Source organism: Trichosurus vulpecula, chromosome 2 (genome assembly GCF_011100635.1).
Source record: "Trichosurus vulpecula isolate mTriVul1 chromosome 2, mTriVul1.pri, whole genome shotgun sequence".
Classification (NCBI taxonomy): Eukaryota; Metazoa; Chordata; class Mammalia; order Diprotodontia; family Phalangeridae; genus Trichosurus; species Trichosurus vulpecula.
The window spans coordinates 118,071,808-118,088,902 of NC_050574.1; the positions used below are offsets into that span (position 1 = coordinate 118,071,808).

The following is a 17,095-nucleotide window of genomic DNA, read 5'->3' on the forward strand; positions in this document are numbered from 1 at the left end:
AATAATCATTCTTTATTACCATTATTACTCATTTGTGTTGTAGAGCACTTGATTTTTAGGGGGTCAGGAATCATGGGAGAAGATAACTTTTGTAGTAAGCATCAAAAAATTGAACATATATAAAAGCAATAAAAAAAACCACAATATCACAAAACTCCAGGGTAGTAGTATTGTTTCTATTATCATTCTCCTAGTCATGCAAGGTAGGAGCTTTAGGGTGGACTGACTCTTTTTTCTCCCTTGTCTCCACATTCAAGCAATTATTGTCCTATCAAGTTTTCCTTCTTAATGCCTTTCTTAACGTATGATACAAATATAAGAAATTCAGGCCCTGCCCACAAGTGGCTTACATGCTAAGCCCAGACGAAAACATGCCAAAGGAAGCTTGAAAAGGTGGGGAGTGGGAGAGGAAAGAGACACGAAGGTGGTTCCTAGTAAGAGAAAGTAAAAGATCACCTATGAGAACCTGACATCTTAAAAGGCAGAATCCATTCCAACAGCAGTTGACCTAGCTTAGGGTGGATGGACTCTTTTTTCTCCCTTGTCTCCACATTCAAGCAGTTATTGTCCTATCAGGTTTTCCTTCTCAATGCCTTTCTTACCATGTGATACAATTATAAGAAAGACAGGCCCTGTCCTCAAGCGGCTTACATTCTGAACCCAAATGAAAATGTACCAAAGGAAGCTCGAAAAGATGGGGAGTGGTAGGAGAGAGTATCTCAGAAGTAGTTTGAATGCTTATTTCCTGGATTACCTTGGGAAACAGACTTAAGAGTGGTATTGCTGAGTCAGAGGGTATATATAGTTTTATAACTCTTTGGGTTCCAAATTGTTTTTCAAAATGTTTGGATCAATTCGCAGTTCCAACAGCATATTAGTGTTCCAATTTTTTTTAATTTAATATTTTTTATTTAATATTTTTAGTTTTCAACATTGATTTCCACAAGATTTTGTTACAAATTTTCTACCCTTCCCTCCACCCTAAGATGTCATAAATTCTGATTGCCCCTTTCCCCAGACTGCCTTCCCTTCTGTCATCCTACTCCCCACCCCCCACCCCCACCCCTTATCCCCTTTCTCCTTTCTTGTAGGGCAAGATAGATTTCTATACCCTATTGCCTATATATCTTATTTCCCAGTTGCATGTAGAAACAACTATCTTTTTAAACATTTGTTTTTAGAACTTGGAGTTCCAAATTCTCTCCCTTCTTCCCTCCCAACCCACCCTCTTTGAGAAGGCAAGCAATTCAATATATGCCACACATGTATCGTTATGCAAAACACTTCCTTAAGAGCCATGTTGTGAAAGACTACCTGTATTTCCCTCCATCCTGTCCTGTCCCTCTTTATTCACTTTTCTCCCTTTAGCCTGTCACTTTTCAAAAGTGTTTGCTTTTGACTACCTCCTCCCCCAATCTGCCCTCCCTTCTATCATCCCCCTCCTCTTGTCTCCTTCCCCTCTACTTTCCTGTAGGGTAAGATACCCAATTGAGTGTGTATGTTATTCCCTCCTCAAGTCAAATCTGATGAGAGCAAGGTTCACTCATTCCCTTTCGCCTGCCCCCTCTTCCCTTCCATTATAACTTCTTTTTCTTGCTACTTTTATTTGAGATAATTTACCCCATTCTGTCTCTCCCTTTCTCCTCCTAATATCTTCCTCTCTCACTCCTTAATTTTATTTTTTAGACATCATCCCTTCATATTCATCTCCCCCTGTGCCCTCTGTATATGTGACAGGTCTCATGAGTTACAAATAACTTTCCATGTAGGAATGTAAACAAAACAGTTCAACTTTAGTAAGTCTCTTATGATTTCTCTTTCCTGTTTACCTTTTCCTGCTTCTCTTGATTCTTGTATTTGAAAGTCATATTTTCTATCCAGCTCTGGTCTTTTCATTGAGAATGCTTGAAAGTCTTCCATTTTATTGAAAATTCATATTTTGCTCTGGAGTATTATACTCAGTTGTGCTGGGTAGGTGATTCTTGGTTTTAATCCTAGCTCCTTTGACCTCCCAAATATCATGTTCAAGCCCTTTGATCCCTTAATGTAGAAGCTGCTAGATCTTGTGTTATCCTGATTGTGTTTCCACAATACTCAAATTGTTTCTTTCTGGCTTCTTGCAATATATTCTCCTTGACCTGGAAGCTCTGGAATTTGGCAGCAATATTCCTAGGAGTTTTCTTTTTTGGGATCTTTTTCAAGAGGCAATTGGTGGATTCTTTCCATTTCTATTTTACCCTCTGGTTCTAGAACATCAGGGCATTTTTCCTTGATAATTTCTTGAAAGATGTTGTCTAGGCTCTTTTTTTGATCATGGCTTTCAGGTAGTCCAATAATTTTTAAATGATCTTTCCTGGATCTATTCTCCAGGTCAGTGGTTTTTCCAATGAGATATTTCACATTGTCTTCTATTTTTTCATTCCTTTGGTTCTGTTTTATAATATCTTGATTTCTCATAAAGTCACTAGCTTCCACTTGTTCCAGTCTGATTTTTAAGGCAGTATTTTCTTTAGTGGTCTTTTGGACACTCCTAATCTTACTGGGAAGGCTTCTTGTTTATCCCTATTACAAATAATGCTTGCTGAATGGTTTTAGGTAGATGCTTCATATCATTTTAAGGATAAATCCATTTATACCTATGCTTTCAAGTGTTTAATTTTAAAGAGGTCTAATTTAGGATTCTAAGATACTAATCAGTATTTTCTAAAAGTGATTTTTTTTCTATATAGATAGTCATTTAAGTTAACTTCTAGTTTTGTATTCATTTTCCTTTCCTTCCTTTTAGAACTTTATAGATTGATTAGATAGTAATTCTTCTCATAAGATAATGTTGTATATGTAGAAAGTACTTTCATAAAAATGTCTTACCTGATATTTTTATGAGGGAGTTGATTAGAGTTACACAATTAACTTAATGAAATTACAGTTGGGGGAGTGGTTTGAACCTTTGGGAGTTTTGTTTCATCATGTTTTTTTGATCAGTTAAGGAAGCGATTTAAGTGCTCTCTGTATCAGGCACTATTCTAGGCCCTGGGGATACAGATGGAATGCAGCAGTATCCACGGTATAGGAGTCCATATTCTACTGGGGATTTAGAATGTTCACGTATAAGTTAATATAGAAAAGGCCTCTTGAATGAAGTGACTTAATTTTGTCCCTTCAGGAGTGAGCGAAGGGTTCCAAGAAGCAAAAGTGGAGGGAGAGCATAGCACAGAGGAGTGAATTCTAGGTGTGGGGAATAGCGTATCTAAAAGCACAGAGGCAGGAGATGAAATGTCCTGTGTGGAGAGCAGCAAGTAGGCCAGTTTGGCTAGATCATAGATTGTATGAGGGGGATTATATGTAATCTGCCTGGAAGGATAAATGGTAGCCAAATTACAAAGGGCTTTAAAGACCAAATAAAGGAATTTTATCCTTGAGAAGTAGGGAGCCTTTAAAGCTTCTTAAGCAGAGGAGTGACATGATAACACCTGTACTTTAACATTATCACTTCGGCGGCTGTATGGAGGTTGGATCAGAAAGGGGAGTACTGGGAACAGAGAGACCAATTAGGAAACTATTGCAGTAATCCAGATGAGAGGTGAGGATAAAAGTTTTCTTACATTATTTCTTACATTATGGTCTTCAAATTTTTTGACTTGTTTTCTTCTGAAAGATATATAATCCTTAAGTTGTCTTGACATGTGCTGTCTTTGAGATCAATATGTTTTGCCTACATAGAAATCATGTTTTCTTTAAAATTATTGCTTTTCTCTTTTTCCAGATTTTCCTTTATTTCCATGTATTTGCATTCCCAATCATTTTTTCTCTCTTTTGCTTCTTAGGTGAGAAACAAATGCCACTTATGGATTCAAGGTTTTCTATTCTATCAGTTATTTTGGCTGTGCAGGATATTGTTCTGCTTTCACAATTCTTATTGCTCTTTTAAACCGTTTAGGAACACCCTACCGTGGTCCCAAGCTTTCTTGGGAATCCGCAGTCTTCTGCTTCATCAGGTGTTGATTCATTTTACTTTTTTGTCTTGCAATATTATTCATCGATATCTAGACTTATAGCTGATCTGTAGGACATATTCTCTTTTGTTATTAGTATGTTCCTGTTCATTTGTATGCTTATGCTTTGAAGTCTTTAACTTTTTCTTCCTCCTAAGATCTTTATTAATTTCAGTCTTTGCCCCTAATATTTCTCTTATTGCTTACTTCTGATTCCTTCCCCTCTTGTGGCAGTTTCCTTTAGGGCTAAACTTCAAAGCTGTGTCAGTCTCCTCCCATGCTAAGGAATTTGCACTGAGTTAGCGTCAAGTGACTTCTGTGGCACAAAATTGGCCTCTGCTAGGTGCCAGTTCCTTTTCATAAAGGCCTGGAGGAGTAACACAGACACTCATGCATTTCCCCACTTTCTTCCTGTTCCTCATTTGTCTTGCCACCTTTTTTTCATCATAGAGTATTACCATTCCAGTGAGAACAAGCTTCTGGCTTTTTGTTTTCAGTAACCATTCACAGTATGGTGACAGGTGAGGGAAGGGTTGCTGAATGAATGGGTTAGAGATTCTTAGCCTTCTCTGCAATTTGGTTCATCAAATGGTTACCTCCTTGGGATTCTTGGTGTCTTGGAGAGAGTTGAAACTATTTTTATCTCTTACTCATAATTCCTTCTTTGGAGAGGTTTGAAAGGTTACAAGGATGAAAATACCTAGTACCAGAGCTACTGGAAAGTCCATGGTCACTAAGCCAGTCTCCATTAAAGGCAGAACTTGTTTCCTAGTCGTCTTGTCTATCACAAGTGTCTAAGAAATATATGGTACATGAAGCTTAATAGAGAAATATACTAATCTAAATTATAGTTTAAGAAAATCTGTATAATTAGCATTTATGTCATACTTTACAGTTTATGATTCACATTCTTGAAAATAACCCTATGATGCAGTTAATGCAAATCCTGTTTTCCTTATTAAACAGGTGAGTTAGCTGAGGTTGAGTGATTTTAGCAAGTGGCCCAAACTAGACTTAATCCCGTGTCTATGTCTACTGCCTTCATCAAGATCATTAGGAGTCTCATATACCTTAATACTGGCTTAGCAATGTCATAGAGTGAAAAGAGCTTTAGTTTTGCAGCTTTCATCCATGACTCCCTTGCTAAAATAACTCTACTGGCTTCACCTTACCTCTGGAATTGGAAAAATGAATTCCTTACTCAGACAGATAGACCGACAGACAGACAAACAAGACTGAATCTTTGTTACGGAATGGCTCTCTTGAAGGGAAGTCAGAAGTGAAGGCTACAAGGGAAAATTGTGGTTTGTCCTTTGTTCTCAAAGAGGACCATGACATCAGGAAGATGATGCCATGACTTGCAGTTGAATTCGATTTGAGGGAGGGAGGGCTATACAAAGTCACCAGCCTTCAGAGCCATCTGGGTCCAGTGGCCAGATTTTAATAAGGACGATGGGTGCATTGGGAGACCTTGACACGGCCTTTTTAAGTTAAGGTCTTTTCAGGTTTTCACTTCGAGGTTTAAGTTATGTAAAAAGTCAAGTCAACAAGCATTTGTTAAGCACCTGTTACTTGGTAGACATTGTGCTAAATGCTGACCTTCAATGTAAAATCAAAAAGATGTCCAAAAAAAGTTTAGTTATTTTTTTTTTTTTGTACAGAAAGTACGAGAAGGGAAAAGTGGGACAGGAAAGAGAAGAGGTAGGAGAAAATTCTGTAGGCAGCCAAGATTTTAAATGTAGGCTCTAGATTTCCTAGACTCTTTCCTAAATACACATAGAATGAGTGGTGAAACCAAGTAGAACTCATTCAGATTTTGGGAATAGAATAAATTTATCATTAAATAATCAACCAGCCCCATTTCATGATCAAGAACAATAGATAGAATTTAAGGCAATCTAGAGGATTGACCAGTGTAGATAATAGATTGATTCCAAATCAACACACCTAGGACCAGAATCTCATATGTGGACAACAGAAAGGGGGAGAAAATAAACATTTTTATATCTCTCCATTACTGTTGAGCCAGGTCTGGGGTAAAGCTAAAGCTGTTCCCACAGGAGAATGAAAAGGAAAATCAAATTTATTGGCCTTCTACATTATCACAGAGAAAATTCAACATCCTGATGGCCCTCCGTTTTAGAGATTTACACAGGAGATTGAGAAAATCAACATTGACAGATCTATCCTTTACTGAAGGAGCCCCCCGGAAAGGGCAAGAAAAATAAAAAAGCTCTGAGCCCTCGGTACAATCAAGGGTTTAGATTATCAAACCCTGAATCCCTTGTATGGGACAAAGTCTCTTGTCCTCATTCAGGAAAAGGTCCTTGTACACAGATTTAGTGTTTTTGTATCTCTTGTGCCTGACACATAACTGTGTCACTGTGTGCACTAAGTTACTAAAGATCTGTTACTTTCCAAATCCAGTGGCCTTTTTTTGTACTCTTTATTTTCTTGAGCTCTCAGCAGCCTTTGACACTATCAGTCAACCTCTTCTCCTTGGTATTCTCTTCTCTCTAGGTTTTCTGAATTCCATTTTCCCCTGCTTTTCCTCCTATTTGTCCGTTCCTTTTCAGTTTCTTTTGTTGGAGTGTTAATCTGTATTAGTTGAGCTCATTGACTATGGGGGTCCAGTAAGTTTCTGTCCTGGGCCCTCTTCTCTTCTCTCTCTCTCTACTAATTCTCTTGGTGGTCTCATCAGCTTCTATGATTTTTACTGTCATCTCAGTGCTGATAATTCTCAAATCTGCTTATCCAGCCCTGACCTGTGCTGACTTATAATCTCACATTTCCAACTGCCTTTCAGACATTTCAAACTAGACATACTATAGATAGACATCTTAAACTCAACATGTCCACAACTGAATTTAATTATCCTTTCCCAAAAACCCTATATATTCATTTGAGTGTAGTTGCATATTGTATGTTGTCTTCCCCCATTAGGTTGTGAACTCCTTGAGGGCAGGGACTATTTTTTGCCATTCTTTGTAGCCCTAGTTATTTTTTTTTATCACAACAATTTTTTTCTTTTTCTTTTTAAATTTGTTTTTAGTTTTTGACACTCACTTTATTTTGAGTTCTCTATTTTTTCACCCCTGAAGACAGCATGCAATCTAATAATAGGCTATACATGTACAATCATATTAAACATTTCCATATTAGTTATGTTGTGAAAGAAGAATAAGAACAAAAGGGGAAAACCATGAAAAAACAACAAAAAAAGAAAATAGTATGCTTTGATCTGCATTCAGACTCCATAGTTGTTTCTCTTGATGCGAATAGCATTTTTCATCATGAGTCTTTTGGAATTGTCTTGGATCGTTGCATTGCTGAGAAGAGCTAAGTCTATCAGAATTGGTCATCACACAATGTTGTCTAGTCCTAGTTCTTAGCACAGTATCTGGCACATGGTAGACCTTTAATAAGTGCTTATTAACCGATCATAACACCCATAAGTCTTCTCCAGGTAGATATCTGCAATTCCTTCAGGTGATCCTAGTTGCTTTTTGGACAGTCTCTTTATATTAGCATGCTTCCTAAAATGTGGAGCTCAGGAGCGGACTCAGCTCAGATATGCATGGCCTTCTACTCTCTTGGTAGAGAAGATGGCAGGGTCCTTGGTTGAAAGCAACTAAGAAGAGAAGGTTTGGAATAGCAGTTATGGGAGAATGCTGTAGAGATACACAAGGATCATTAAGAAGATTACCGTGCAGAAGTGAGGGCCCATTTGAAATCATAGAGCAGGTTTATTATTGACAAAGTTCTGTGACTTCTTCCAGTGGTATCTAGCTGTGTACCGGTATGATCAGAGAGAGTGACTAGCAGGTTCAAGGTTGGGGTTTTACAGTTTGTGAGGCACATATATAACTCCACCCAGAGCAGAACCGTTTGATCTTTATCATTATATCCCTAGCACCTGGTAGATTGTTGTTGATTTTCTTTTTTTGTTTTTGTTTTTATTTTTTCCCTTTGGAGAGGGGAAGGCGGGGCAATTGGGGTTAAGTGACTTGCCCAAGGTCACACAGCTAGTAAGTGTGTCAAATGTCTGAGGCCTGATTTGAACTCAGGTCCTCCTGACTCCTGGGCTGGTGCTCTACTCACTGCGACACCTAGCTGCCGCATGTTGTTTAGTTTCTTCAGTGGAAGGAAAGAAGTCCCCACCGATGAAATTACAAGTCTTGGCCAGACTCCCTGTCCTTCCGAAAAAGTTTCTCAAGTTAATGACATTTTCAACAAATATAAAAGATGGATTAACCAGAGAGTACTTTTACATTCTGATTAGAAAAATAAAGTTTATTTTTTCTTTCTTAATCTGAAACTATAGTGTCATCTTTGCAAAGAAACTCCCTTGACCACAAATTGACAACTCTTCTGTGGCTTAGAATCTTAAGAGTTTCTTGGGGCACAGAAGTTACGGTATTTCCCCATGTGTAAGACACTCCTGTGTGTAAGATGCACCAAGAATTTTGGGGCCCGAAATTTGAAAAAATGTATTACGTAAAGTTATTGAACTCGAGTTTTATTCATCATAAAATTCATACAACTCCTCATCACTCTCAAAACTCCCATCCATTGGCTTGACCTCATCTGTGTTTGATGATGAATCACTGTCTTCATATATTGCCTCGTCCTCAGTTCCATCTATGACATTTGAAATGCCTCACTTCTTAAATGACTTGACAACAATCTCAATCTTGATATTATCCCAGGATCTTTTCACCCAGGTACAAACTTCTCCTATAATTGGTTTCTTTACTCTTGCTTCTCATGGCCTTCTTCTGCTGTGGTGTTTTCAGTAGGGTTTCTTCTTCCCGTAGCCAGGCTCGGATTGTTTTCTCAATTGGAGGAGAACCAAACTTACGTTCAGCAGCATGGTTTCCATTCACTTTTGCAAACTGGATCACTTTTAACTTGAATTCAGCACTGTATGAAAATCTTTTGTGAGCCATTTCTGGGCAGAATGTGGCAAAACATAACCTAAGGTACTGGTAACAAATGCAAAACAGTGAGCGCAAAGACAACAAGCGTGAAAAAGCAGGAAATGCAAGTAAAAAAATCCACAACCACTGTATAAGGTGCACCCAGTTTTTAGACCCCAAATTTTTCGGAAAAACGTGTGTCTTATGCATGAGGAAATATGGTAATATACCCAGAGTCATACAGCCAGTATATCTTAGATACCCCCATTAAGAATTAAAATTGAGAAAGATTTCAAATAACGAAAAGGTTTTGCAGAAGTTCGAATATAATAGCTACAGTTTTAGAAAGGAGTACCTTGACTTGTCTATATTAAAAAAATACTTTAGCCAAAAAAAATTACCTTCTATTATTTGTCCTCAGCTTATGTTCATTTATGAAGGAAACATTGAAGGCGCTGTACCAGGGTTAGTAAATTGGGTCTGACATAGAAGTGTATTGCCTTTTTGAAACTCAGGAAATAATCATCTTTATAATTCATCCTCTTGAGTTGTACATTCTTTGAAGGCTAGAGTGCTTTTTTTTAATCCTTGTAGTCTCAATATCTGTCACATATTAGATGCTTAATAATGTTTATTGAATATTCTTGAATGAAAAATGTGCACAATCAGCAACAGTTAACAAAATTTGTTGTCGGTATCATGAACATTGCTCTTACGCATTTAAATATTGCATTTATCTGACAGATGTGTCAAGAGTTCAATAGCACTTGGGCGTGGGAGATGGAGAAGAAGGGCTATCTTGAAATGAGTGTCGAATGCAAATTGGGACTTTTAAAGGTAATAAATTTATTATTTCTTGTAATGCCTTTATTTTAAAACATTTTGTAGTCCTTAAAATTGAATTTGGAGACCAGCTGAAAACCAACGTTATCATTATTGGGGGGAACAGAAGAAGTTATTCTTAACCTAGATGGTTTTTGGTTGCTTTCTCAATTCAGTCTTTTTCAAGTAAGTAAGTAAGTAAGTTTACAAGGATGGTGATAGAAAGGACAGATATGTGATGTTGGGCAAGTCACTTAACCCCAATTGCCCTGCCTTCCCCCCTGCAAAAAGAAAAAAAAGAAAGCATAGGAATGCATTTCAAAATTAATTTTAGCCATTAACTTCAACCTTCTCGAGAGTTGCTAATACGCATAGCGAAACTTTGTTAATATTGCTTGTGATACTGGGTTAGTAATTTGAAATAACTGTTCTTCCCTAGTTGAGTAGACTCATTGTATTTTAAATAAAATTACTAGGAAGTCCAAATCCAAATTGGAGTGTTGCTTGCTCTCCCTGCCCTCCTTCCCATGTAGGGCTACTGAAGAGTGAAATGAACAGCAGAGTAAAGGAAGAACACTTTCCACAGACTGGTTAAGGAAGGGTTAACTGCTTCTGAAATTAGAAGCTTTTTATAAACAGGTTGAATGATCAAAGGACCCCAAGATTACATACTTATTCTTAAATTATGTAAGTAAACAATCTACTTTTCAGAGATTAGTTCATGTTAGATATGTAAGACATGTCACTCCTTTGTTCCCACATAATAATAGACTGACTTGACCATCTATTAGGTTTCCTTCTAGGGAAAGAAAAAGGTGTAATAAAATCAGATTCCAGTTTGGGGCCAGTATCAAATACAAGGAATCACAAAAAATGTCTTAGAAATCTTATGTAGCAGAATTCTGGAAGCAGACATCAAGCAGGACCAGGAAGACTGGTGATATATTTCTTGACCCTTTTGGGCTCTCTGCCTCCTAATAGCTTGAACTGGCCAGGTACCAAATCTTACAGGCAATTCCATGGCTCAAGACCATAGTTAGCTAGAACAGGGAGAAAGCAGGGTGACTAGGGCATGAATTACATCTGTTGGGAGACTTGAAGAAAGACTCTGATTCAGGGTCCAGGGAGGCCCTAACTAGTATGCTGAAACTTGAAACCAAAAGTGATGGCTCTTTTTATGAACAGTTAAAAGTTAGACATGAGTATCATTGTCACTAAGAGAATGAATAGAAGACCACATCTGCTGAATGAATATCTTTTTAAAAGGCTGATAATGTGTTAGATTTAAAAGAACAGCTTTTGAAAGGTTACCTGTATGAAAAAGAGAGATCATTCTATAATTTAGAAGCAGATTTTGCTATACATGTATTCTGCATAAATTTTATTTAAGATTGTGATGACAGAAATTTTTGAAATTGTGAGACCATATAATCACCCAGCCATATATGATGTGTGTGGTGTTAGTTTAGTTAAACTTACCATTTTAAGTAACAATAAATATAGAATTTTTGCTCACATTTTGTCTAATTAAGTGAGCTATCAATCTCAATATTGCAATTATATCTGGCTCAGCTGTGGTATTTCTTAGCTCTGTGCCTATGGACTAGTCTTTGAGTCTTTGTTTCCATATTTGTAAAATGCAGCTGATCACAGTTACATTCTCCTTCTTCCATTGTTTTTGTGAGGAAAGTGCTTGAGAAACCTTAAGCAACTATATGTGAACTGTTACTTTTTTATTACTGTAAGCCAAATAAAAACAGTGAGGTGGAGCATCTTCAAAAGAGATGAGCATTTATTATTTCTTACTATGGTGGGAAAACATAGATGAGATATTACAATCTATGTTACAATTTTTTTCTAGTACCTTTGTGAATGTCAGTTTGATGACAATCTGAAGTTTAAGAACATTATTAATGAGGAGGATGCTGATGCCATGCGCCTCCAGCCAATTGGTCGAGACAAAGATGGTCTCATGTATTGGTACCAGCTGGATCAAGATCATAATGTCAGAATGTACATAGAAGAGCAGGATGATCAAGATGGGTCTTCATGGAAATGTATTGTCAGGTATGTTTTTTGTTGTTTTTAAATAAACTCTTTGCTAGTAAAATTATTGTCAATACACAGTTCTTTTTCTCCCCAAAAATATTATTCTTAGGGAAATAGCAATATTAAAATTTTATTTTAATATATTGCATGTTTTAAAGATGCATATATTCAAATTAGTACACTTATATGTACTGTTCCTTCCAGTGTACATAATTCATATTTGCTGTTTTAAAAAATTACCTGCTTCAGCAGTTCAGTTCAACAGACTTCTATTAAATGGCTACTATATGCATATCCTAGTGTTAGGTTTTAGGTTGGCCAAGATAAACCATGTAACCCCTGTTCTCATTTAGCTTACTGGGGAGCTAATCCATGTACATAGTTAATTGTAAGGCAATTTAAAATATAGTTGCAGTCATTGAAGTGGTCTAACAGTGACAGAAGAGATTTGAGGAGAGAAGAATCACGTCTCCATGGCAGTGTCATGAAAGGTATCATTATGACCATTTCATTTTGGCAACATTCTTTCTATCTGTTGAAATTTTATAGAAGTTCAGTTTCTTAACTTGACACATGAGTCTGAAAAATCCTAACTTGTATTTTGGCATTTGTAGAGGAGGAGAAATTCGAGAATTTTTTGGTTTTCTTTCTTAGAGTAATTTTAGTCTTTATCCTGAATCTCTCCCTATGTTTGTATTTTCCATACTGGAAGCTCAGCCTATTCAGAATTCAATGATTATACAAAGGCAGACACCTCTATTTTACATTTACATCTCTGCATATTCTTCCATTGAAATTCAACGATTTTTTTTTAAACTGCACGTTTTAAAGAAGAAACATACTCCCATTTTCAGTGATGGCCAATATGTGGATTTGTTTTCCTTTATATTTGTTACAAGGAAGGACTTATATTTGAGTATGGGGAGATTTGTAGAGGGACCAAGACATATACTGATAATAACAAAAGAATAAAAGAAAGGAAAGTGACAATGTTCAGAAAGGGATACAGACAGGCAAGGCGGTATTGGTACTACTGTTATATCTAATGTATGTTTTTAAATGCTAAACTCTGCATGATATTGATATCAGATACAGTCAGTCCTATTTTTCTGTTCTTTGTATAAAACAATGTTCATATTATGCAGAAAAATTTTTTAAAATAAAAAAAAAGAACTATACCTCAATTTTGAGTGTGTCTTTTTATTTGAGGTGATTCTTGGTGAACCTAAGTGTACATTAGCTATTCCCTTTTAACAGATGTAACATAAGTTAACTCAAAATACTTATTTTCAGAGCCACTTCTTTCAGACTATGGTAATATGGTCTCCTGGTAGAGTTAACTTGTTCTACTTAGATAAGCAGCTGGAGCCCAAAGAATTGTTAATAATCTGTTCCCAATTCATAGCATAAAACAAAGGTGATTTTTATGGTACTTTGCCATGTCCATCTGTCATTCCTTATATTAGGTTGAACATATTATCATTGTGTTGGAGGGGGGAAGGCAGGGCAATTGGTGTTAAGTGACTTGCCCAGGGTCACACAGCTAGAAGGTGTGTCAGGTGTCCGAGGCTGGATTTGATCTCAGGTCCTCCCGACTCCAGGGCCCAGTGCTGTATTCACTGCGCCAGATAGCTGCCCCAAGATCAGGGATTCTTAACCTGAGATCCACGTACTCTCAAGGGCTTGTGAATTTGGATGGGGGGAAAATTACATCTTTATTTCCAATAACCTCTAACTGAAATTTAGCATTTCCTTCAGTCATGAGTGTGGGTAGCAGACATGATTCTGAGAAGGTGTCCATAGACTTTGCCAGACTCTTCCAGAAGGGATCCAAGACACCAAAAAAAAAAAGGTGAAAAACTCCTGTTATAATTTAATAAAATGTGACATACCAAAAGGCAAATTCTCTTATTATTGAACCCCAGAAAGATTAAGTGACTTGCCCAAGGTCACCCTGCTAATTAATGACAAATCCAGAAATATAGCCTTTCGCTATCTAAGCACCTTAGAGTAAAACAGTTTTACTCATTTCCAAACAGGTTTAAGTTGAATGTGGTGGTGTCCTTGGATATTTGACACTTGGCAATTCCCTATTCCCCCTCCCTTCTTCCACCATAAAAAAGAGAAGACATTGCATTGTCAAGGTGTTCAGATGTCTGGGCCTTTGATTTTATTGTTGATCTATCCTTCTGTTTATCAACAAGCATTTATCAGGTATTTACTATGTGCCAGACACAGTGTTCTATTAATATTAGTGAAATTTTTTGTATTGTTCAAAATTAAGTGTCGTGTACGCTATAGAATCCCCTTATTTGACCATCATCTGTTGGCTTTCTACCTCTTTCTCTCTTTTCATTTGCCAAATCCTACTCTTAATCCACTCCATGACCTTCAATCCTTTGATCCCTCAGTTCTTTCCCAGGCAGGCCTTCTTCTTTGCACTATCCACTCTCTTCTCCTCTCCCTATCTTGACCTGCTGTTCATATCTATACCATCCTTTTCTTGATTCTCTGGTTCCTTATCCTATCTCCAGTTGTGCTGTATCAAACGTCAGCTTAGGATAACTCCCACTATCTTCTGACTTCACTTCTACACGCATGCTCTTGAGCAGAGAGAGAAAATTGCTAGGCAATCCTCCTATACCTTCCTTATCAACTCACTATCCTACTCTCCACAGTAGCTTTTCCAAATCTTTTCATCCTCCCTCAAACCTCCCATGGCTCCCCTTTCTCCCCACACTCTCAGATGAGAACTTTACCTCATATTTTATAGAAAAAATCAAGGACTTTCTCCATGAGCTCCCTCTTCTCCCTGCTTCCTCATCTCATATTACTCAGATGCCTTCTGCCATTATCTCCTCCTTCTCTGTCTCTCACAAAGAAGTGGCCTCATTCCTTACCAAGGCCAGCTTATCTCTCTCTGTCTACTAGCCCCTGCCTACAAACATGTATCCATATCTTCCCCATCCTGAAAAAAAATCCTTACTTGATCCATCCTTCCTTATCTATTGTCTTATATTTCTTCTGCCCTTTGTGGCTCAACTTCTTGAGAATGCTGCCTGAAATAGGTGTCTCCTCTTTCTCATCTCTCCTCTCACTTCTTAATCCCTTACAATCCAGCTTCAGACTCATCATTCCACTGAAATTGTTCTCTCCAAAGTTACCAGTGATCTCTTAGTTGCCAAATCCATTTGCCTTTTCTCAAGTCCATGTCCCACATCTCTGCAGCTTTTAACAGTTGATCACCCTCTTCTCCTGGTTACTCTTCTTTTCACTAGGTTTTTGGGATATCACTCTCTCCTGATATTCCTCCTACCTATCAGATCACTCCTTTTCAGTCTCCTTTGCTGTCTCCTCCTTTGCTGTAGGTGTTTCCCAGGATTCTGTCCTAGGTCCTCTTCTTTTCTCCTTCTATACTACTTTACTTGATCTCATCTGCTCCCATGAATTTAATTACTATCTCTTTGCTGATGATTCTCAAATCTACCTTTCCTGCCCTAACCTCTCTCCTGACTTCCAATTTTGCATCTCCAGCTGCCCTTCTGACATCTCAGACTGAATGTCCAATAGACATCTTAAACTCAACATATCCAAAACTAGACCTATCTTTCCCCCTAAACTAGGGGTGGGGAACCTGTGTCCTCAAGGCTACATGTGGTCTTCTAGGTCCTTGGATGCAGCTTTTTGGCTGAGTCCAAGTTTTATAGAACAAATCCTTTTATTAAGGGGATTTGTTTTGTGAAGTTTGGATTCAGTCAGAGGGACACACTTGAGGACCTAAAGGGATAATATAATGGGGGGCGGAGCCAAGATGGCAGCTGGAAAGCAGAGACTAGCATGAGCTCCCCACCGAGTCCCTCCAAAAACCTATAAAAAATGGCTCTGAACCAATTCTAGAACTGCAGAACCCACAAAATAGCAGAGGGAAGCAAGGCTTCAGCCCAGGACAGCCTGGATGGTCTCTGGGTGAGGTCTATTCCGCACGCAGCTGGGAGCGGAGGAGAGCGGAGTGGAGCAGAGTCCAGCGTTGGCGGCGCGCACCAGCCAGACCAGGAGCTGGGTGGAATGAGCCCTACTGCCCTGAATCAGTGAGTTGCAGCAGTTACCAGACTTCTCAACCCACAAACACCAAACACAATAGAAAAGGTTAGTGGGAAAAGCTGCAGGAGTGGGAGTTCCCTTTGGGCGACTGCCCTGGGGGCAGCAGAGGTGGGGCAGCTACAGAACTACAGCTGCAGTTGCTTCTGGCCCCAGGCCCACCTGGTGGGAGGAATTGAGTGGTGGATCAGAGCAGGAGTGAAGAGCCTGCTGAAGATCTAAGTCCAGTCCAGGTTGGGGGTTCTTGGGGAAGGAGGAGTGCTGGTGTGGCATAGCTGGCTCATCCCCCCAAGCTCGGAACATAGTTCTCTTAACTCTACAAGCAGTCATATCCCACTGAAAAACTCAAGGGTCAAGTTAGTTGGCTGGGAGTATGGCCAGGCAGTAAAAATGCACCCAGATTCAGTCTCAGACTTTGGATTCTTTCTTTGGTGACAAAGAAGACCAAAACATATAGCCAGAAGAAATCAACAAAGTCAAAGAGCCTACAAAAAAAGCCTCCAAGAAAGACATGAACTGGCTTCAGGCCATGGAAGAGCTCAAAAAGGATTTGGAAAAGCAAGTTAGAGAAGTAGAGGAAAAATTGGGAAGAGAAATGAGAAGGATGTGAGAAAACCATGAAAAACAAGTCAATGACTTGCTAAAGGAGACCCAAAAAAATACTGAAAAATACACTGACGAAAACAACACCTTAAAAAATAGACTAACTCAAATGGCAAAAGAGCTCCAAAAAGCCAATGAGGAGAAGAATGCCTTGAAAGGCAGAATTAGCCAAATAGAAAAGAAGGTCCAAAAGACCACTGAAGAAAGTACTACCTTAAAAATTAGATTGGAGCAAGTGGAAGCTAGTGACTTTATGAGAAATCAAGATATTATAAAACAGAATCAAAGGAATGAAAAAATGGAAGACAATGTAAAATATCTCATTGGAAAAAACACTGACTTGGAAAATAGATCCAGGAGAGATAATTTAAAAATTATTGGACTACCTGAAAGCCATGATCCAAAAAAGAGCCTAGATATCATCTTTCAAGAAATTATCAAGGAGAACTGCCCTGATATTCTAGAGCCACAGGGCAAAATAGAAATTGACAGAATCCATCGATCGCCTCCTCAAATAGATCCCAAAAAGAAATCTCCCAGGAATATTGTTGCCAAATTCCAGAGCTCCAAGATCAAGGAGAAAATACTGCAAGCAGCCAGAAAGAAACAATT

The 17,095-nt window shown here is 38.2% G+C and overlaps 1 protein-coding gene across 1 annotated transcript in view; it reads left to right on the plus strand.

Annotated features, from left to right (window-relative positions):
* The window catches only part of RSF1 (remodeling and spacing factor 1), a 141,176-nt gene that overhangs the window by 50,655 nt on the left and 73,426 nt on the right, over positions 1 to 17,095 (plus strand). The window contains exons 3-4 of the mRNA XM_036747143.1: positions 9,656 to 9,748; positions 11,595 to 11,800. Of these exons, the coding sequence (XP_036603038.1) occupies positions 9,656 to 9,748; positions 11,595 to 11,800 (299 nt within the window). The remainder of the gene's footprint in view (positions 1 to 9,655; positions 9,749 to 11,594; positions 11,801 to 17,095) is intronic.